At 37.3% G+C, this 24,373-nt stretch overlaps 1 protein-coding gene across 1 annotated transcript in view; it reads left to right on the plus strand.

The window, feature by feature from the left end:
* LOC150076751 (dynein intermediate chain 3, ciliary-like) overlaps positions 1–24,373 on the plus strand; it is a 115,092-nt gene that overhangs the window by 41,023 nt on the left and 49,696 nt on the right. The window contains exon 5 of the mRNA XM_090386639.1: positions 17,874–17,987. Within this exon, the coding sequence (XP_090242765.1) occupies positions 17,874–17,987 (114 nt within the window). The remainder of the gene's footprint in view (positions 1–17,873; positions 17,988–24,373) is intronic.

Raw genomic sequence — 24,373 nt, forward strand, 5'->3', positions numbered from 1 at the left:
GGTGATTAATGTTGATGATAGTGTGATAAAGTTTAAAGGGAAACTGGATAAGTACCTTGTGACAGTGGGAAGGATGTGATAAAAAAGATATAGGTTGTATAGATAAAAGTTGTTTTTTTTGTCGATGCAGCAAAGACTTATCTTTTGCATCTTGTGGCTTGTACTAATACTAATTAGGCTTAAAGATTGCTGTGGGTATCATTTTATTTTTACAGTGCTTATAATAATGCTGTCACAAGGAATCTTGGTGCTCAGGCCAAGTAAAAAAAAAAAATACTCCTTCCCTTCCACCACAAACTGTAATGTGCAAGAACTTTATAGTACCTGAGTTTGCTGCTCTAGTAAGCAAGATATCTATGCTTGACATTGGTGCTCCTTTTGCTTCTGTGCCTACCTTGCTATGCCCCTGGCTCATGTAGTGTTCAAGTATAGTATTCAAGGCCTGTACCAAATTTATCAGGCTGAAACAAGGCCATTAAACTGTACTACAGTGATACTTTTGGAAATACTTTGTACTTGGAAACGTTTTGTAAATTTCTGAAGCAGTTAGACCTAGACAAGTGATAAACTTCATTATGAGATTCAGAGGAAGTGGTTCAGAAAGAGTCAGTCCCACCCTTTGGGTTTCAGTTAAATCCATCAACATCCATCACTCTAGCAAATGCTAGTTAATTTAAGCAGTCAACTCTCTGCTTGCATCCTGTACTGCTAATGAAGTGTCCTCCCACTATATATAATAAAATTTTTTAGCCTATATGCTATAGACCTGTCTTAAACAAATTTAATCAGATTACCTTCACAGACACATTATACTGATACCTCTTAGCCTTAAGTTGCTTTGGTGCAAAAACAGAATAAACATTTAATGAGATTTTAATAATCTGTTAATTTCTTCTTCAGTTGAGAACCTAAGCAATCCATCCTCTGCCAAGGTGCATATTTACCCATATTGACTATAGTTTAGTTTCTTTGTGCCCAAGCCAAGTAAAAAAAAAAATACTCTCTTCCTCCCACTACAAACTGTAACGTGCAAGAACTTTATATTACCTGACTTTGCTGCACTAGTAAGCAAAGTATCTCTGGTTGACATTGGTGCTCTCTTTGCTTCTGTCCCTAAAACTCATTGAAAATATACCTGTACTGAGCCTTCCTAAGCAAATAGTCTTATAATTAGCACAAAAAATCAAAACTACTCTATGAGCACACATAAGAATCTCCTGGCATTGATAACAAAAATCCTTGATGATTCCTATACAAAAGTCAAGATGGTGATAATTTATGTAGACATTGAAGCAGTTTTTGATATTGTTGATGTGCCTGAACAGCTTCTTCAAGCATAACAGGTCATCATCAGATCTGTAGTGAGCTGTTATGCTTTCTGTCATTACTGCTAACCAGTTGCAAAGCCAAGATACAAGTCGATGGCTCTAACTATGCTAAAAGGATAACTGTAGACATCCTGTAAAGCAGGATACCCACCCTGTTATTTACTACTGTTATAGCACCCCTTTTTAACAACATGATAGACATCATCAGCTAAAAATTTGAATTGAAGATCTTAAATACTTATCCTGGAAAAGGCCTCTTAGGTTGGGTAAATTCATGTCTTGACAATAAATAAGCTCATACACCAACCATTAATGAAATAGCTCTTTACTCTGACTAGAATTTACAAATAAAATAACATATTTACAATAAAATTAAAATAAAACTGCTATGATACACTATATAAGAATTAAAACTGTAATAAAATCATTATATTAGAATTAAAATTACTTTTTAAAATAAACTGGATTAAAAGCAATAAAACCTGTAGCTTTCGGAAGAATCAGCTTCCTTCCTTAACAGTAATGAATCTTCTGGCAACACTTCCTTATATATAACAGGCTCACGGTATTTCTCCACGTGGTTCTATCGGCGCATGGTCAGAACTGGAAGGCGAAATAGCTCAGGAGCGCGGAAAGCAAAACCGTTCATCCATACTTACGACAATAATTTCAAATATCAAATAGGGGATGCAAACGCATACCCCTGTCCCTATTCATGTTATCGGATGAACAGATTCACAGGCTCTCATGCCATTTACGGTCCCAGAATCCATGCGCTCGATCTACAATAACCGCATCCTCTGGGGAGATTTGATGCTGCCTCTCCAAATAATGCTCGGCCACAGCAGACTTATTATAATCAGCAGTTTTTATGGCATTTAAATGCTCCTCCAGACGATCCTTTAACCGCCGTTTTGTTTCGCCCACATAACATTCACCACAATCCAGGCATTTTATTCTATAAACAACTCCACACTACTAAGGTCCTTTACGATTGGATCTTTTACCTGGGACACAACTGTGTGCAACCTCTGCCGGGAAGCTGCACACAGCGTGTTTTAAAACCCCATAAAATTCTGGTTAACCGCTCAGTAAGGCCCGGATAGTAAGGAATGTATGCGGTAGCCACAGGAATAAACGGTTCCCTATAGTTGGACACTATTCCTTTGCTATATCTGTCCACGATCCTCTTGGGGTATCCGCATTTTCTAAGGTCTGCTGTGACCCGTTTGATTTCACATTCTTTATCCTCAGGAGTAGTACAGTGTGACATTGCTCTATCTACTAGAGCTTTTACCACACTAAAAGCTGCTGTGGCCGAGCATTATTGGGAGAGGCAGCATCAAATCTCCCCAGAGGATGCGGTTATTGTAGATTGAGCGCATGGATTCTGGGACCGTAAATGGCTTGAGAGTCTGCAAATCTGTTCACCCGACAACAATACCATGAATAGGGACAGGGGTATGCATTTGCATCCCCTATGTGAAACTATTGTCCTAAATACGGATGAACGGTTTTGCTTTCTGCGCTCCCGAGCTATTTCCGCTTCCAGTTCTGACCATGCGCCGATAGAACCACATGGAGAAATACCATGAGTCTGTTATATATAAGGAAGTGTTGCCAGAAGATTCATTACTGTTGAGGAAGGAAGCTGATGCTTCCGAAAGCTACAGGTTTTATCGCTTTTTATCCCGTTTATTTTAGAAAGTAATTTTAATTTTATTATAATGATTTTATTATAGTTTTAATTCTTATATAGTGTATCATAGCTGTTTTATTTTAATTTTATTGTAAATATGTTATTTTATTTGTAAATTCTAGTCAGAGTAAAGAGCTATTTCATTAATGGTTGGTGTAGGAGTTTATTTATCGTCAAGACATCTTAAATACTTGACCATGATAAGATTTTTATCATGGTCAAGTGTTTTAGTAAAATTCCTGCTGATTAATATTGCAACCCGCATAGAGTGGCAGTGGCATTTTTTTCTTGCAATATTTCTGCAAAATATTTGAAGGTGTCCCACTTTAGCATTAGCATATGATGCAAGAAAGCAAGCTTATACAGCATCAGTCAAAAAAAAAAAAAATCCCATTTCACGCATCCGTATGCTCTAAAAGTTTGTCCTGTTCTTGCTTTAATTTATTTAAACTATTAACTAAACATCTCCTTATCCCTACTAGCAAAATTCCTGTATATCATTGACAAAACCCCACGACTCAGCAGCCTGTCTGCACTGCTCAGAAAACTTCATATTTGACTGCACGATTACCCACAGGTCTCTTTCATTTCTACCACCCTGAGTGTAATACCACACAGTTGATACGTTACTCTGGGGTTACTACTTCCCATATGCAGTACTTTACATTTGTCAATATTAAACTTCAGTTGCAACTTTGCAACTTCTCAGCTCACCTGCTCAACTTTTCTAGATCCTGTTGTAGCATCGTACTGCCATTAACAACCCTGCCAACCTTCGTATCGTCTGCAAACTTGGACATTAAGCCTGATATACCATCATCAATATCATTAATAAATACAAAAATCAACAATGGACCCAACACTGAACCTTGGGGGAAACTAATAACATTAGTCCACAAAGAGCAGTGTCGATTGATTACCACTCTCTGTTATCTTCCACTCAACCACCCTTTCAACCTTTGTAGCAACTTGCTGTTAATGCCATACTGCTCCAATTTGTACAGCGGTCTTCCATGTGCAACAGTATCAAAAGCTTTCCTGAAATCTAAGTGTATAATATCAAAATTATTAATTTTTGCATCCATTTCCTTTGTCACCACGTCATAGTATCCAATCAAATTGATCAGACAAGACTTCCCCTTAACAAACCCATGCTGTATCTGAATTATTACTGCAGTCTTGTCTAGATGATCCTGCAATGCTTCTTTAACTAGTGACTCCATTATATTCCCTGGAACAGAAGTTAAACTAACAGATCTGTAATTACTCATGTCACCCCTTGATCCCGTTTGTGATTTGGGGATACATTTGCATATCTTCAGTCTGCGGGGACCTCCCCTGAGTCCAATGATGCTTTCATAATTAGGACTAAGGGTTTGCCTATTTCCTTTAATAAATCTGGATAGACCCCCTGGTGCCTTACTTATGTTTACCCTCAACAATTTCTCCTCCACTTTGCTTTAATTTATTACAAAACATTAAGCTCCCTGTTAGAGTTTAATAAGCTTCTGTTCTCCACTTTCCTACAAGATTCCTCATGTGTGAATGCAGATGCAAAATACCCTTTTAGATTGTCAGCTATCTGAGCAGGATTATGGATATCAAGCGGACCAACCCGATTCATCCCGTTCCTTCTAGAGTTTACATAAGTAAAGAAGTCTTTGCTGTTTTCTTTGCATCCTTTACCAAATATTTCTTATAATCTGCTTTTGCTTGCCTAACCTGCTTTGTGACCTGATTACAGACTAGCTCATATCTACCATAGGCTTTTGGGTCTCCTGATAATTTAAATGTATCCCATGCATTTTTATTCTCTGCCACTAGTCTCATTAGTTCATCTGACATCCATTTAGGCCTAAACTTTGAACAGTATTTCTTAGTTGGTATGAAAAGCCTAGTAGCTTCCAAGATTAATTCCTTGAATGCTTCCCATTTAGAATTTGCCATTGGTAACACATCAGTTGGTCCCACTGTATAGAATTGAAAAATTGTTCGAGACCACTGTAGTTACCTTTACGAAAGAAAAATCCCTTCTCTTTATCCCTGATGGTAGTTGCATCTTTAAGTAAATCCCACACTAGCACATTGTGATCACTGCCACCTAGTGGTTCCTTTATTTGCAAATTCTTAATGCACATGTAATCACTGCTGATAATCAGATCAAGAGTATTGCTCCTTCTGGTTGCCTCTTGAACATGCTAGTGTGCAAGTGACCAACCACAAGTTCCAGTCAGTATCTGGGAAGTTAAAATCCCCCATTATAAGACATTCTGATTTACTGGCTCACTCTATTTCCCTGTACAATTGTTTGTTGTACTCATCAGAGTCACTAGGCCTATAACACACACCTACTCTCATTTTTGCTTTCCCAGTGCTTATGTTGCACCAAATTGACTGAACATTACACTGTCCATCTATGTCAGTTGGGTGCATTTAGATTTTATGTGTTTCTTAACTAACAGCATAAACCCTCCTCCCTTCATATCCTGTATATCCTTCTGTACACATTGTACTCCTCATATTCCAATTCTGCTGCTTATATCTCTGTGTGTGTAACCATGTTTTGGATATCTCAGCAATATCTACCTTTGATGTCTTGACCAGCACTTCAAATTCATCAAATTTATTTACTAAACTCCTAGCATTGTTGTACCTGCAAGAGTACATGCACTTGTTTTTACTCTTAGTTACCCTAACACAGCCCATGTATTTACTTGTTCCATGATGTGTATGTTCTTATTTATACTCTGGCACGATCACCAGGCCAGTGGAGTTTACAGTAAATCAGCAAATACAAACAATCATATATAGCAGTCACGGGCTTGAACCCCAGTCCTCTCAAAGAGCACATGCTACTGCACTCACGCTCCTGACCACTCGCCTACGTCAGGCCTTATCATGATGACTCTCACCAATCCCTGAAATCCCCAGCACTTTGCTTTCTAGGCTGCTGCTCATTCTAATAGAAGCTGGGCAAGAATCATTTTCACCTCTGCCTGTGGTTATAGTTAATCTTTTAGTCTGTGAATCCCCCCCCCCAAGCTAGCAGTTTTCTGACCCACCTAACACTGCCTCGATAGCATCAGCAAATATTCTTGCACCCATTCTATTTAAATGTATCCAATCCCTGTAGAAGCAATCTCTCCTGCTAACAAGCACAGACCACGCTGAGAAAAATTCAACGCCATGAGCCTCCCACAGTCTCCCCAGGACCAAATTGATTGATAAGACTCTCATCATATACTCCCTCCTATCGTGTCTGGACAGAATTGCAGACACTTTCAAATTTAACCTTAACTCGTGACCTTTTTTTTTCAATATTGACTTGTTAAGTAAATCTGCAGATCTTCTACTCTTAATGTCATTAGTGCCAACATGTACTACAATATCACCCTTTGTGTCCTTAAAAGATGATATCTGCCCTACAACGTCATCAACTTTTGCACCTGGCAGGCATACCCTGGTCCTATTCCACCTATTAATTTTGCATAATATGTTACCCATCTCCCTGACAATAGATTCACCGACAATAACTTTTAAGTACAAGAGCACTTGGCCCCCACATATTTTTGTAGTTAAAATTTTGTTTACAAAATATAGATAGCCAATGACAAACAGCTGGTTTTTCATTGATTATCTGTTTTCTGTAGAGTTGTAGGGCTTTCTTCACATAGGACACAAACTGAAAATATTTCTCTACAAAATATGTGCAGTGAATTCTGTTTTAAAATTTATTTACTCACAGTGCTTTTTTTGTAAAAAAATAGGTGCCGGTACTCATTCTTTGTTATCAGGAAAAATTTAAAATTAAAAGGATATGAAAAGTACTCTAAATTTTTTTTTTCCTGATATTGTTACTTTTGTAGTAATGTTTTTGGAATAAGAACAACAAATTTAGTATATTAACACAGTTTATTAAGTATAAATTAATTATTGAAGTATATATATAGAAAAATAAGTAAATAAATTGGTCAACTACTGAGTGCCGGGCACTCAGAATGACACGAATGGTCGTTAGTGTAGTATCTCAAATAGAGAGCTTTATGGTAACTGAAAAAAGTTTCTAGTACCCTGGCTTGGCCTAAAACTGAGGAAACAACGAAAACTTTGTTTATTTGAGTTTTTCCAGTTGTTGTGAATGCCAAGGGAGGGAGAAGCAACTTCGACTTCTTCCTGGAGAAGTGATTAAAGTCTCGGGGGAGAAGCTGGCAGGTGAGGGCTGTGCATGACTCCACGCAGGTGCCTCTCCAACACCAATGCCTCAACACTGGCTCCCTGAGTATCTCCTTGTCGGGACAACTCCAGCTTTGAAAATTGTTAAAAATACTTCTGGTCGCAAAATTTATAAATGACCTTTATAGAATTATTAACTAACTATTTAGCAACCTTTTTGTCACCAAGAAGTCACAAAGAAGTGCGCTATCAAAATGCAATAAAAAATTGTTTTTTTTAATTTTAACACATAATTTGTCATTTAATTATAAATGATAGATTTCAATCGGAATAGTTTTCTCTTGATAAGCATCGAATGACGCATAGCTAATGTAATTTTTAAATTTTTTGCTCCGTTAGCAACAGAAATAGAGAGGGGGACACGAAAATTACTCACATTTTCCTGTCTGGCACCGCCATTTTTAATTTTAAAATTATATTTTAAACATACTTGTCGAGCTCTTTCCAACGGTGTAGCTATAGGTTGTTGACGGCATTTTTATCCCCCCACATTTTAACCCCCTCCATTTCTCAGACAAATTTTTATCAACAATGATCAACATGCCGTTATGTTGGACCACTTGATGTGCAAATCCATGCAAAATTTCTAGTCAATAGGTTGAGTAGTTCCAGAGATACAATGCTGTGACAGACAGACAACCGAGTGACATTTTAAAGGTCCTTCGTTAGACTATGGCCCCTAAAAATAATAAGTAAAAATAAATAACATAAGTAAAAATAATTTTATAATAAAGTTTTTGTAGAATATTCCAAATTTTTATTAAGTTTTCATACGACACCCTTTGCCGACTTCTTTTTTCCTCTTTGTGTGTGTCGGTTGCTGAATGACGTTTCCGAAGCAGCCACAAATCGACATATATTGCTGGATCGAAGCAGGTCAGCGTTGGGCATACAATTTTAAGAAACAGTAGTGAAGAAACTGTTTTTGTCATCAACGTTTCACAATCAGATTCATTTGTGTAAATCCTCGTTCACATTCACTCGATGAAATTGGTATCGTACTCAGAGCGTCCATCAAATAAATTTGATGAATTTGAGGTATTGCTCAAAACATCAAAGGCAGATATTGTGGGGATTTCACACAGATATAAGGAATGCAGAACTGGAATTTGGGGAGTACAATGTCTACAGAAAGGATAGACAGGATAGGAAGGGAGGAGGGGGTTATGCTATTAGTTAAGAAATACATAAAATCCAAGGAAGTGAAGCCAGTCGACATTGCTGGACGTGCAGTGTCGAGTCAGTTTGGTGTGACATAAGCATTGGGAGATCAAAATTGGGAGCAGGAGTGTGCTATAGACCTAATGACTCTGATGAGTATAATAAGAAACTGTACAGGGAAATAGAGTGGGCCAGTAAATCAGAGTGTCTTATAATGGGGGATTTTAATTTCCCAGATATTGACTGAATTTGGGGGCTGGTCACTCACACACTAGCAAGGCTTTTGTGGATTTATTGGATGATTGTTTTCTGCATCAGCATGTTCGGGAGGCAACTAGAGGGAGTAATACTCTTGATTTGATTATCAGTAGAGATTCTTCATGCATTAAGAATCTGCAGGTAAATGAACCACTAGGTGGCAGTGATCACAGTGTGCTGAAGTGGGATTTACTCAAAGAGGTAACTACCATTAGGGGTAAAGGGAAGGGTTATTGCTTTCTTAAAGGCGACTACGATAGACTGAGACAGTATTTAAATTCTGTACAGTGGGACCAACTGATGATGTTACCAACAGCGGATTCCAAATGGGAAGCATTCAAAGAACTTATCTTGGAAACTACTAGGCTTTACATACGCTATATTTTCGCTATATTTTGTAGCCATTTGAATTTGTACTTAAGTTATCTATATGTGAACCCCTGGCGTTCGTCGCCGTGATGGGATATTGTGCTGTAAATCTACTTCACAATAAAGATTTATTTATTTATTTATTTATACCAACTAAGAAATATTGTTCAAGGTTTAGGCCTAAGTGGATGTCAGATGAACTAATGAGACATATGGCAGAGAAGAAAAATGCATCGGATACATACAAATGAACACGTGACACAGAAGCCTATGATAGATACAAGTTGATCTGTAACCAAGTTACAAAGGAGGTTAGGCAGACGAAGGCAGATTACGAGATATCTTTGGCAAGGGATGCAAAGAAAAACAGCAAAGAGTTCTTTACTTATGTAAACTCTAGAAGGAAGGGGATGAATCAGATTGGTCCACTTGATATCGATGGGTCAACTGTTGATGATCCTGCTCAGGTAGCTAACAAACTAAATGAATATTTTGCATCGACATTCACACATGGAGAGTTATTCAGCGAGGGGAATGCCAGAGGTGTATTCAACTCTAGCAGTAAGCTACAGAATCTTGAAATAACTGGGAGTAAAGTGGAGGAGAAATTGTTGAAGATAAACACAAGAAAGGCACCCGGGGTGGATGGAATCTGTCCAGTTATATTAAAGGAGGCAGCAAAGGAAGTAAGCAAATCCTTAGCCATAATTATGAGAGCTTCCTTGGACTCAGGGGAGGTACCCATAGACTGGAAATGTGCAAATGTGACCCCAATTCACAAAGGAGGATCAAAGGCTGACACAAGTAATTATAGACCTGTGAGCTTAACTTCTGTTCCAGGAAAATTAAAGGAGGCACTGGTTAAAGAAGCACTGCAGGATCATTTAGACAAGACTTCAGTTATAGCTCGGACACAGCATGGTTTTGTTAAGGGGAAGTCTTGCCTGACCAATTTGATTGGATACTATGATGCAGTCACAAAAGAACTGGATGCAGGGAATAACTTTGATATTATATACTTGGATCTTAGAAAGGCTTTTGATACTGTTGCACATGGAAGACTGCTGCACAAATTGGAGCAGTGTGGCATTGGAGGCAAATTGCTGCTATGGATAAAGGGGTGGTTGAGGGGGAGAAGACAGAGAGTGGTAATCAATGGACACTGCTCATTTGGACTAATGTTATTAGTGGAGTCCCTCGGGGTACAGTATTGGGTCCATTATTGTTTTCTGTATTTATAAATGATATTGATGATGGTATATCAAGCTTAATGTCCAAGTTTGCAGACGATACGAAGGTTGGCAGGGTTGTCAAGGACACTACTGATACTATGCTACTGCAACAGGATCTGGAAAGGTTGAGCAGATGGGCTGAGAGGTGGCAAATGAAGTTTAACATTGACAAATATAAAGTACTACATATGGGAAACAGCAACCCCAGAGCAACGTATCAACTCTGTGATACTACACTGACAGTGGTAGAGAATGAAAGGGACCTGGGGGTGGTTGTGCAGGCAGATATGAAGTTTTCTGAGCAGTGCAGACGGGCTTCAAGAGTAGCTCATGGTGTATTGTCAATGATATATAGGAATTTTTCTAGCAGGGATAAGGAGGTGATTATTCCCTTGTATAATGCAATGGTCAGGCCACACCTAGAGTACTGTATACAGGTCTGGAGGCCTCATTTCAAGAAGGATGTAGAGATGCTGGAAAGAGTACAGAGAAGGACAACAAGATTAGTGAATAGAACAAAGGGGTGCCTTATGAAGAAAGGCTTAAGTTTTGCAAATTACAGTGTCTGGAGACTAGGCACCGGCGAGGTGATCTGATAGAGGTGTATAAAGCCTTGAATGGTTTGAGCATGCTCAGTGCTGATGGGATTCTTCCTCTCGCTCAGAATAATCACCTGAGAGGGCATTAATTCTAATTGAGGAAAGACAGATGTAGGATAGACATGAGGAAATTTGCCTTTAGCCAGCGGGTGGTTGGTTGGTTGGTGGAACAGACTTCCATCCCTTGTCATGGTAGTTGATAGCCAAAATAAGTTTAAGGCTCAGCTGGACAGGTATTTCGAACGAACAGAGGGGTGAAGTGGAAGTGGTTATTTTATTTTATTTTTTTTTTGGCTGATGCTGCATAAGTTTGCTTTCTTGCATCAAATGTCTCTACTAATGCTAATGCTAAATTCTTCAATTCTTCCGAAACCATCTTTTCAAATAGGTACCCCCGAAATCCACGAATTGCATTTAACTGTAACCTAATTGACAATTTTCTAAATTCATTTTCACCAAATGCCAACAATTCATGCTTAGAAGGTTTAATACCTTCGTTGTCCTCGTTTTCCTTCTCTCGTCATCGGTATTGTCACTAGTTCTTAAATTTGAATTGTTTCTTTTTTTTTTTTTTTTTTTTTTGAAACTGTCTAAAATGTCAGTGTCATTTGGATATTCAGGTACTGTGACCATGTAAACAGAGATAGGGAAAATATATGGAAAAATGTGGATAACTCACTTCCGCGAAACAACAGATGATTATTTATCCGAGTAAATTAGATAGTATGAATCAGAGCTGTGCTACTCCATATGTTCTACGTTGATAATAATATTAGTAAAATAATAAGAGGAGTATACCTCAATATAGTGCGTAGAACCCTTCCGTATGATACCCTCCAGAAATTAAAACGGAAAAAACGAAAAAATCGGCAAACTTACCGGTACATTAGAGTAAAAAATAAATAATTAAATAATCAATTTAACACAATACAAATCAATTTAAAACAATTAAAATCAAATTAACGCAATTAAAAGAATCAAACGAAAATATTCAAATATTCAAAACGATTTTCCTTCCTGAAGCTGACAACGCTTTTCGACCGTATGTCGTGATCACAGGAATGAAAATTACCGAATCGGGTTAAACCTGTTACTTAAATAGAGATTATTTGTCTTCGCGCATGCGCGTAAAGGTCCACGAATCGGAGATTAAATATGGCCGCCGAACATTAACAGAATTCTCGTGTAATTTAATTTCAACGGTTTCTGCAATTAATAGTCGAGTATAATTACGTTGAACGTTAAGTATTTTGGCTTCGTTAAATAAAAAAGTATGTTTTTCGTTAATGGCATGAAAGGCTAATTCTGACGCTGCTGAACGAGAAGCACGAACTGAGGCTTCATGTTGATTTACACGAATATTAAGAGAAAATCGGGTCGAACCCTGATAAGACGAGTCGCAATCACCGCAAGAAATGTTGTATACCAGATCATTAATTTGTGTTGCGAACGCTGAAAGAACCGAGCGATTGTTCAATATAGTGTGTAACTTCCGTATTGGCCTAGCTACAATTTTAAATTCGGTATCTTTAAAGAATCTGTTAAGCTGTTTGTGCCACTGTTCAACATATGGGACAGAAATAAAGTATTTTTTGATGTTACTATTGTTGATTGGTGTAGTATTTTGTATCCTATCCTTAGCTTGTACCCTAATTCGGTTTATTGTGGTAATGGAATAACCCCTGTTTAAGAATCTGCTAGTTAATATTTGTATTTCTGAGTCCAAAGCAGATTCCGTCGTTGAATATTTATAGGCATTAAGAAATTGATTAAAGATAATCGATCTTTTGTAGGTGAACGGGTGATAGCTATTATAATGTAGAAGCATACCGGTGTTTGTAGGCTTTCGATAGATGCTAAATTGTATTCTATTCGAGTCCCGGGTAAGCGTGAAATTTAGAAAGTTTAATGACTTAGTATCCGTATCCTCCCTTTCCAATGTAAATTTGAGTCTAGAATGAATATTATTAAACGAATGTAAAATGTCTTGGATAGTATTACTATCGGTAATAACTAGAACATCATCTAAATACCTCCCATAGTATGTGATACGGGTTCGAAAAGGTGTCAAATGTATCTGCTCAATCGTTGAGAGATAGATCTCTGACATTAAGCCACTCAGGCTCAAACCCATTGGTAATCCAAAAATTTGTTTGTATACCTTGTCTCGAAAGGTGATGTAGTTGGCCTCAACTAACAGTTTAATTAAGTGAAAAATTTCCTTAATAGGTAGCTTCGTATAATTAATCGGTGTCGAGTTTTTATTTAACATATCCCAAATAATATCTAATGTGTATTCAACGTTTACATTCGTATATAATGAGGTAACATCTAGTGAGAATAAATTGTCATTGTCGCCGAGTCTACAGTCTTTCAGCGTACAGTCTGTCCTCGTATAGCACGATAGTTGCGTTCCTAGAAACCCTCGTGCAATGCAAAATCGTGCAATATAAACAACAGGCCCTATGGGAAAAGTAGGGTTAGGTGCCGACCACCCAAGATTGAACACACATTTGGAACCAAAACATTACTTTGTTTTGTATGCTATGCTGGGACAGAAATAAAGTAAATAAAGAAATCAAAACATTATTTTGAACGAACAGAGGGGTGACGTGGAAGTGGGTTTTTTTTTTTTTTTTTTGGCTGATGCTGCATAAGCTTGCTTTCTTGCATCAAATGCCTCTACTAATGCTAATGCTAATTACCAAACACAATAAATAATCGGGTAATTTTAATCGTTATAAAATACTTACGTATTTTATAACGATTAAAATACGTAATAAAAATAATATTATATTATAATAAAGTATTTTTAGTATTTTTTAATACTAAAAAAGTATTTTTTACGGATAAAATACGTATTTTATTCGTAAAAAAATTATTATATTAAATAAAATAGTCGTAATAAAATACTTACGTATTTTATAATTAAGTAAAAATTATAGTTAAGTATAAATTATAATACGTAAGTCGTAATAAAATATTGCTAATGCTTTTGCTTCTATCGTAAGCAAACTTGCTTTTTGTTTGATTTTCTATCCAAAGAGATGACAGCCGTTCCATCTCTTCCAATTCTTTGTGTCTTAATCTAATGGATTTTAATTACACTTTGAGTTGTTCCCGCTATGAAAGTTGTTTTTATTTTCTCTGCATTCTTTGTAATTCTCCGCGTTGCCTCATTTAGGTCTGTAGCACGTGCAATATCACATGGTCTTTCATTTCGCTCAAAGCGTTTCACAATTTCATATTTTTTCTCTATCGACAGAAGCGGACTGGCCATAAGCCTTACGGGGGAAACCACGGTGGGCCGGAGGCCGGTGTGATTTTGGCCATAAACCGTAGTATGAGGCCACTACAAATTTTTCCGGGTAAGAATTTTTGATCCAGTCCGCCTCTGTTTATCGATATTGCTTCTTTTTTTTTCTCTCTGAATCTGCAGTGTCTTAGCCAGGACGCTTCCTTTTCACACCTTTTAAGTATTTTACTCATTTTTAGGGAATAAAGCACAATTACAAACGAGGTGGCACGCTTGATACACAAAAACAAAGCTGCGCGCGTGTAGCAACTGAATGAACAACACCGTAAAGGCCGAGATACACTATTAACACCTCACATTTTACTAAAGCACATTTCTGGGGGTTACTACCATAAAACAATAAAAACAATTTCCAGTTGCGTTTCTGCTAGTGGAATCTGTTATAAACTGGTAGTAAACTCCATCTAATTGCATTTGCGATTATATCGATAGCTGGAATTGTGTTGGTTTTTACGTTATTATGGTGAAATGTGTTTCCCCTTCACTGATATAAAACACAAATACATTTTCAGAATCTTCTTCGTTCCTATCGTGTTGCGTTCAGTTGGGGTGATTCCGCATTCGACTGCCATTTCTTGTAAACACAAAGGCGAATCGTGTATAAGCGAATTCGGTTCGTGTTATATAAGATAACGTTCCCCTATTTATAAATCGTGTATGATCGAATTCGTGTAATGCAAACACGTGTTATACGAGGACCGACTGTATTAAATAATGTATCGTAGTTCTTGATCCCAAATTGTATTACCTGTCTAAAGGGTTTTATAATGTTATACACATGTGTGGCTAAGGATGAAAATGCCGAGTTCCTGTAGGAAACAATAGGTCGAATAGGAAACCCAGTCTTGTGTAATTTTACCTGACCGAAAAGTGCAGGAATATTGTATGTTCTGGACTTCAATTCCTTTAACTGAACCATGGTAATGTAGTCGTTTTTTCGATACGTGGTTAACATTTTATTGTATTGATTGACCAAATTGGTAAACAGTGCCGGGTCTACTTCACAATATGTGGAGGTATCTGACACAACTGAATCTAACTTATTAATATAATCAAGTTTATCTAGTATTACCACTGTATCTCCTTTATCTGCCCTCTGTATAATAATGTCCTTATTTCCCCGAAGCTCTCGTAAAGCTGAACTGTCATGTGTATTCAATTTAGGAAGTCGCGTTTCTTTTTTGTTATTCACTACTTGGTTAACTTGTTGAATAAATATATCTTTTTGTGGAACATTACGAAATCCAAATTCAATATCAATTACGCATTGTTTTTTAGGCAGTTTTCGAGGTGGTAAATTATAATTTAGTCCTTTGGATAAAAGCGAAATCTGGTCCTGTGATAGTGTACACGAGGAAAGGTTTGTAACCTGTTGATATGTCGGTTCGTTGGATAATTGGTGAGGGGGTGTTCGTGAACTAGCTGACATATTCTGTGGTAACACGTTGTGTGTCTGTGGGGGGGGATGTCACCCAACTCGTATGAACTTGGTCGCAATCCCGCGACAATGTGTTAGAATTCGCATGAACGTGTCTTGACCTATCGGATAATGTTTGCAACTTGTTAACGTGTCTGTTTTTTATTTCTGAGGCCTGTGCTTCCCGTCGCAAATCTATGGAGGTCTTCAATATAGACCAATCGTTCGGATGTAGATAATTTTTTAATTTATCGCGAAGCTTCCTAACCTGAGAAAGGTATTTTTGTTTATTCGAATAACGAGATTTTAAGGCAAGCTTGACGATATTACGCGATGTCGCCAGTGTTAGTTGTTTTATGCCTGATATTTTTTGATTTAAATTTACCCTGGCAAACTTCGGAACGATGTTGTTTTGAAGGCAATATTTTAGAAAAGAAATATGGTAACTTTGGGCCGAGTACCTTAGTGTAGATTTAATGTAATTTTGTACCAAGCCATTCAAAAAATATCCCATAGTTGTGTGTATCGATTGTTTACTGCTGGAGAGACAGGAAGTGAATGAAATAGTCAATAAGAGTTTTAAAAGTTAATTAGATAGTATGAATCAGAGCTGTGCTACTCAATATGTTCTACGTTGATAATAATATTAGTAAAATAATAAGAGGAGTATACCTCAATATAGTGCGTAGAACCCTTCCGTATGATACCCTCCAGAAATTAAAACGGAAAAAACCGGCAAACTTACCGGGAAAAATCAGCTAGAATGCTGAATATTTTCTTAATTTGAATATTTTCGTTTGATTCTTTTAATTGCGTTAATTTGATTTTTAATTGTTTTAAATTGATTTGTATTGTGTTAAATTGATTATTTAATTATTTATTTTTTACTCTAATGTACCGGTAAGTTTGCCGATTTTTTCGTTTTTTCCGTTTTAATTTCTGGAGGGTATCATACGGAAGGGTTCTACGCACTATATTGAGGTATACTCCTCTTATTATTTTACTAATATTATCCGAGTAAAAGAAAATCACTTTTCTAATTCTCGAACGGGGCGCTTACGGTTGATTCACGGTGTCCAACCTACGGCCTATCTGGAAAGTGAACTATAACAGCATTTTAAATTTTCTTAATTATCAAAAAAAATCTCATTAAATGTTTTGTTTAGTAAATGTAATTGTGTATTGTACTTAATAAAATTTTTGAATATTTTCAATTTTACTTTTACCTGCAACAAGATATGGAAAATGTAACACACTAAAGAAATCTAACTTTGAATTTTTTTGAATATGGCCCCTGTACGGGAAATGTTTGGACACCACTGCAGTAGAAGGTGGGCCAGAGCCCATTGGGAATACACCTTGATCTGCTCACTGCAGACCAGCGCGACTTCTCCATATGTTGGACAGGTGGTCAGATAGTTTTTACCAGGTACCACTAAGTTGTAGAATGGTAATCCCTTTAGCTCTCTTAATTCACGGAGCAGCACTAATTGTCTGAAAGCTAGAAATGCGAACAGGGCGTACAGAGTTAATTCTCTCCTAATCCATTCGCTATATGAAAATTTTCTCGCTCAATGAAACTATTTTAAATGTAACTTCCAAGGGCAATTCAAAATAATTAAACAGAGGTCCAACTGAGTAATTTAGAATTATAAAAATGGTTATACAGTTTTATATAGGAAATATCTTAACAATAGACAGTGAAAAATGTAAATTAAGTTAAATAATTTTAAGCTTATTTGAATAGTAGATAAACATGTGAAAAAAATTTACGGAATATTACAAATTTCAAAGTGCACTGCATCCAAATATCACACGTCACTGTTAATAAAGATGCCAGTATGCCGTACCGCTGTGTACCGTCATAAAAAAAGCACTGTTTACTCATATATTTATCTCCCATATTAATGCCTTTCACTTAAAATATTCTGCACTTGAACCTTGTTACCAATCTTTTTGTTGGTCTTTAACATAAAATCATAAGCAAATGTCAAGAAAATCATGCCTTAATTATCTGTATGTTACTATTATAGATATTGCCAAGATTTTCTTTCTTTAATCTGGTATTGTTTTATGCTATATTCTTGTCATGTATAGTAATGTATTATTATCCCTGTAATTAATAACTTTGAATTTTAATAATAGTCATAAAATTTAATTATAATGATAAAACATTTTAAGTGATATTTATTATGAGATAGTAACATTTAAAAATATTTCAAATTTGTTGTATTATATATTTAATTTTTCTGTGGAATTAGAAAATCCCAGTCAGCCACATATGACGCTCAGGCCCGATTCTGCTTTATTTAGTTTGGAGTTTTCCCCTAAAGATGTAAATACATTGATTGGTGGTTGTGAAAATGGACAAATAGGTAACTAGATTTTTATATCAGTGTTTATGCCATATAGCATGCTCTTTTTTCAAAGTACAGTAGGACCTTCTTGATGGTTGGGGGGGGGGGATTATGTTATTAAGACATTTTATGGCTAGGTTCTTGGCTAGCAAGATATTTTGATAAGGCTTATTTTATATTTTATTCTGTTCTGAGTATAAACGATAGAATGCCATTTGAATTATACAGTTTAATGTAGTACAGGCAGTTATTGCATTATGCTAGTTTAATTTTTACTTTGCACTCTCATCAAAAGTAAATTGCCATCAGTGTTATTACTTATGGCAGTCTAATATGCACTTCTTCTTTACTTTTGATAGCACTAGATCAAGAGGTATGAACCCTGTTGACCTAGGGTAGACATAAATATAAATAATCATGTTCAGATTGCTGACATTGAATAAATATTTTGCATCTACATTCATATATGAAGAAATGTCTGTGGAGGGGATACCAGAAGTATACCAAGTTATAACTGAGAGCTAAATGATTTTGTGATAACTGAGAAGAAAGTGGAAGGGAAATTATTGAAGCTTAAAGGAAATAATCACCTAGGCAGATGGGATCTATGCAATTATATTAACCCTACTTTTGTCCCATCCCCCAGTAACCCTAATTTTAAGCCTAACTTGAAAATTGCCCCCTGAAAAAAACTAATCATTTCTACTCAGTTTACAAAATTTAAACTCTCAATATACATAAACAGAAGTATATTCTTTGATTTCCTACCTTTAAATTGCAGCAAAAATCTATTAATTCACTCAAAAACAGCGAAAATGTACGATCACATATCAATTTATGAAATTATGACCTTAAAACTGCGGCAGATTCTTTTGATTATATTATGAGTTACAGCATTCGTTTGAATTTCGCGCATCATCTCGGCATGCCGCTGGCTAAAACAAATCAACGCACATGGAGATATAATTGACTGGTCAAGCTTACGTCATTAGCGTTACCAAGGTGATCCAAGGAGAAAATAAAAATGTAAGCAACTTTCTTGGAAAACAAACAGTTGAGCACATTACTTTCGAACAATATTTTGCATCGCTCTGTCACAACATTTTGCTTTACTGCTTTTCGTAATTGTTGTACGAAAGAATTGCAACAAATTGTTTTTGAAAAACAAAAATATCGTATTTTCTTTCTTCAATATGTATTGTATCTACTAACAAAAAATCAAGGAAATTCATCTATTGGAAACCACAGTGGAAACAGAAGAAGAAAAAAAAAAACTCATAAAACTGATCACTACAATGCGCATTTCATAAAAAAAAAGTTCGCTTTATTGTAATTGTTTTTAGAGGACTATATCGGAACAGTAGTTTCATCGATGTATATTTGATCTTCTAACGAAATTTCAAGAAAATATTTTTATTGATAGCTGTGTTATAAACTTCGAAAACGTATGTTGAAGGAACTTTGCATGCATCTCACCTGGTGTGCAAATGAAAAAAATATATATATGCTAGAGTAACGGATTGTTTTCACAATCTGTTACTCTTCTTGTAGTAACCGATTGGGAAATTGTAAGTAATTGTTACTGATTACTTCGATATTTCCTTGATATGCATTTGATACCATCAAAATATTTCAAGAGAAAAATTGAATTTTCATTATCACACACATGCCCGAAAAATTCACCATAAAGTGTCATATGTTTGGATGCCTGAATTTCATTCTGAGCTGCAAATGTAATTTCACTTCTCTTGTGCTGACAGAGTAGCTGTTTACCGATCGAAGAAAAAACGGTTCATTTTCCTGAGATTTCCAGTTCCTTTCATTCACTTGGGGGAAAAAACTCCTTAGGGGAGGGAGTTCACCTTTCTAGTCCGACCCTAAGGAAAAGAGACAGAGAGAAAGAAATAAAAATACTCTTTTGGTGGAGGGAAGGCCAGGAGATTGTCAAAGGTCCAGAGCTGTAACTTTCATCACAAATGCTTAAGTTCTAGTAAGTCAGTTTCATTGCGGATGCGAAAGTTCTAATAAATCTGTTTCTTTATTGCATTCAGTTTCACAACAGATGCTAAAGTTCTAATAAGTCAGCTTCATCGTAGAATGCCTAAGTTCAGATAAGTCCAATTTTGTCCGGTGCGCATTTGATAAAAAAACCACTTTGCTTTACTGTAATAAATAAATGTTTTCGGAACAATATTTTGCATTATAGCTGTAAGTCAGCTTTATCCTTGGACGCTGAAGTTCCACTAAGAACAATTTTTGTCCACTGCACATTTTATAAAAAAACCACTTTGCTTTTTTGTAATTGTTTTCAGGAACAATATTTTGCAATAATCCCTCTGGAAATATTAACAAGTGAACTGCATTATAAATTTCAAACATTGCTGTATAGCTTGTCCTTGAATGCAAATGACTACGGTTACTTTCTTTCGAGTGACCACATGTTTTCACCTTGTACAGTTGTTTTAGCATTAGCATTAGCATTAGTAGAGGCATTTGATGCAAGAAAGCAAGCTTATGCAGCATCAGCCAAAAAAAAAAAAAAAAAACCCCCACTTCCACGTCACCCCTCTGTTCGTTCAAAATACCTGTCCAGCTGAGCCTTAAACTTATTTAGGCTATCAACCTCCACCACAAGGGATGGCAGTCTGTTCCACCAACCAACCACCCGCTGGCTAAAGGCAAATTTCCGCACGTCTATCCTACATCGGTCTTTCCTCAATTTGAATTTATGCCCTCTCAGGTGATATTTCTGAGCTAGAGGAAGAATCCCATCAGCATTGAGCATGCTTAAACCATTCAAGGCTTTATACACCTCTATCAGATCACCTCGCTGGTGCCTAGTCTCCAGACACTGTAATTTGCAAAACTTAAGCCTTTCTTCGTAAGAGCACCCCTTTGTTCCATTCACTAATCTTGTTGCCCTTCTCTGTACTCGTTCCAGCAGCTCTACATCCTTCTTGAAATGAGGCCTCCAGACCTGTATACAGTACTCTAGGTGTGGCCTGACCATTGCCTTATACAATGGAATAATCACCTCCTTATCCCTGCTGGAAAAATTCCTGTATATCATTGACAATACTCCATGAGCTACTCTTGCAGCCCGTCTGCACTGCTCAGAGAACTTCATATCTGCCTGCACAATCACCCCCAAGTCCCTTTCATTCTCTACCACTGTCAGTGTAGTACCACAGAGTTGATACGTTACTCTGGGGTTGCTGTTTCCCATGTGTAGTACTTTACATTTGTCAATGTTAAACTTCATTTGCCACCTCTCAGCCCATCTGCTCAACCTTTCCAGATCCTGTTGCAGCAGCATAGTGTCAGTAGTGTCCTTGACAACCCTGCCAACCTTTGTATCATCTGCAAACTTGGACATTAAGCTTGATATACCATCATCAATATCATTTATAAATACAGAAAACAATAATGGACCCAACACTGAGCCCTGAGGGACTCCACTAATAACATTAGTCCACGATGAGCAGTGTCCATTGATTACCACTCTCTGTCTTCTCCCCCTCAACCACCCCTTTATTCATAGCAGCAATTTGCCTCCAATGTCACACTGCTCCAATTTGTGCAACAGTATCAAAAGCCTTTCTAAGATCCAAGTATATAATATCAAAGTTATTCCCTGCATCCAGTTCTTTTGTGACTGCATCATAGTATCCAATCAAGTTGGTCAGGCAAGACTTCCCCTTAACAAAACCATGCTGTGTCTGAGCTATAACTGAAGTCTTGTCTAAATGATCCTGCAGTGCTTCTTTAACCAGTGCCTCCATTAATTTTCCTGGAACAGAAGTTAAGCTCACAGGTCTATAATTACTTGTGTCAGCCTTTGATCCTCCTTTGTGAATTGGGGTCACATTTGCACATTTCCAGTCTATGGGTACCTCCCCTGAGTCCAAGGAAGCTCTCATAATTATGGCTAAGGGTTTGCTTACTTCCTTTGCTGCCTCCTTTAATATAACTGGATAGATCCCATCCACCCCGGGTGCCTTTCTTGTGTTTATCTTCAACAGTTTCTCCTCCTTTACACCCAGTTATTTCAAGATTCTGTAGCTTACTGCTAGAGTTGAATACACCTCTGGCATTCCCCTTGCTGAATAACTCCTCATGTGTGAATGTCGATGCAAAATATTCATTTAGTTTGTTAGCTACCTGAGCAGGATCATCAACAGTTGACCCATCAATATCAAGTGGACCAATCTGATTCATCCCCTTCCTTCTAGAGTTTACATAAGTAAAGAACTCTTTGCTGTTTTTCTTTGCATCCCTTGCCAAGGATTTCTCGTAATCTGCCTTCGCCTGCCTAACCTCCTTTGTAACTTGGTTGCATATCAACTTGTATCTATCATAGGCTTCTGTGTCATGTGTTAATTTGTAAGTATCCCATGCATTTTTCTTCTCTGCCATATGCCTCATTAGTTCATCTGACATCCATTTTGGCCTAAACCTTGAACAATATTTCTTAGTTGGTATGTAAAGCCTAGTAGCTTCCAAGATAAGTTCTTTGAATGCTTCCCATTTTGAATTTGCTGTTGGTAACATCATCAGTTGGTCCCACTGTATAGAATTTAAATACTGTCTCAGTCCATCGTAGTCGCCTTTACGGAAGCAATAACCCTTCCCTTTACCCCTAATGGTAGTTACCTCTTTCAGTAACTCCCACTTCAGCACACTGTGATCACTGCCACCTAGTGGTTCATTTATCTGCAGATTCTTAATGCATGAAGAATCACTGCTGATAATCAAATCAAGAGTATTACTCCCTCTAGTTGCCTCCCGAACATGCTGATGTAGAAAACAATCATCCAATAAATCCACAAAAGCCCTGCTAGTGTGTGAGTAACCAGCCCCCAAATTCCAGTCAATATCTGGGAAATTAAAATCTCCCATTATAAGACTCTCTGATTTACTGGCCCACTCTATTTCCCTGTACAGTTCCTTATTATACTCATCAGAGTCATTAGGCCTATAGCACACTCCTACTCTCAATTTTGATCTCCCAATGCTTATGTCACACCAAACTGACTCAACACTGCACTGGCCAGCGATTGTGACCGGCTTCACTTCCTTGGTTTTTATGTGTTTCTTAACTAATAGCATAACCCCTCCCCCCTTCCTATCCTGTCTATCCTTTCTGTAGACGTTGTACTCCCCAAATTCCAGTTCTGCATCCCTTATATCTGTGTGACACCACGTCTCTGATATCCCAACAATATCTGCCTTTGATGTTTTGAGCAATACCTCAAATTCATCAAATTTATTTACTAAACTCCCAGCATTGGTGTACACGCAAGTATACCTGCACCTGTTTCTATTCTTAGCTACCCGAACACAACCCATGTGTTTACTTGTACCGCAATGGCTCCCAGCAGTCTCTGAAATACCATGCATCTTGTTTTTCAGGCTTCTGCTCATTCTAATAGAAGCAGTGCAAGAATCTCTTTCACCTCTGCCAGTGGCTACTGTCAATCTATTGGTCTTTGTCTCCCCCCAAGCTAGCAGTTTTCCGACCCACCTAACACTGCCTCGATAGCATCAGCAAATATTCTTGCACCCTTTCTATTTAAGTGTATCCCATCCCTGTAGAAGCAATCTCTCCTGTTAACAAGTACAGTCCAGGCTGAAAAAAATTCTACCCCTTGAGCCTTGCACAATCTTTCCAGGGCCGAATTGATCGACAAGGCTCTCATCATATACTCCCTCCTATCGTGTCTGGGCAGAATTGCAGACACTTTCAAATTCAACCCTAATTCTCGGCTTTTGTTCAACAGTGACCTGTACTTGTTAAGTAATTCTGCCGGTCTCCTACTCTTAATATTATTAGTGCCAACGTGTACAACTATATCACCTTTTGTGCCCTTAAAAGATGATATTCGCTCTACAACGTCATCAACCTTTGCCCCTGGCAGACATACCCTGGTCCTGTTCCACCTATCTTTTTTACAAAGCATGTTCCCCGTTTCCCTGACAATAGAGTCACCAACAACTACTAGTTCCTTCGGGACCAGCGCATTCTGCCTTGGGGGTTGTCTCTGTGTCACGCGATGCCCAAGTGCAAGCTCTGGCGTTGATGTGGGCAGCTGAGAGCTTGATGGGCCCCTCAATTTAGTTTCTTCGAGGGCATCCACCCTGTGAATACTTTATTGTGAATACTTCCTTACAGCCAGTAATATCATCAGTAGTCATCCTTTATTGTACCTAAAAGCAGCAAAAGAGGTAAGCAAACACTTCCTAGTTCATTTCACAAATATACATGGTCTCAATTCTAATATCAATCATGTCCATTTTCACTTGCAGTCTGCCAGACCCCATGTACTTTTTCTGACAGAATCTCAGTTATTGGTTGATTCAACTACTGCTCATATCAGTTGCTCAAATTATTTGCTGTATGATTC

The sequence above is a fragment of the Mastigoproctus giganteus genome, chromosome 12 (genome assembly GCF_048544385.1).
Source record: "Mastigoproctus giganteus isolate SK-2022 chromosome 12, ASM4854438v1, whole genome shotgun sequence".
NCBI classification, from domain to species: domain Eukaryota; kingdom Metazoa; phylum Arthropoda; class Arachnida; order Uropygi; family Thelyphonidae; genus Mastigoproctus; species Mastigoproctus giganteus.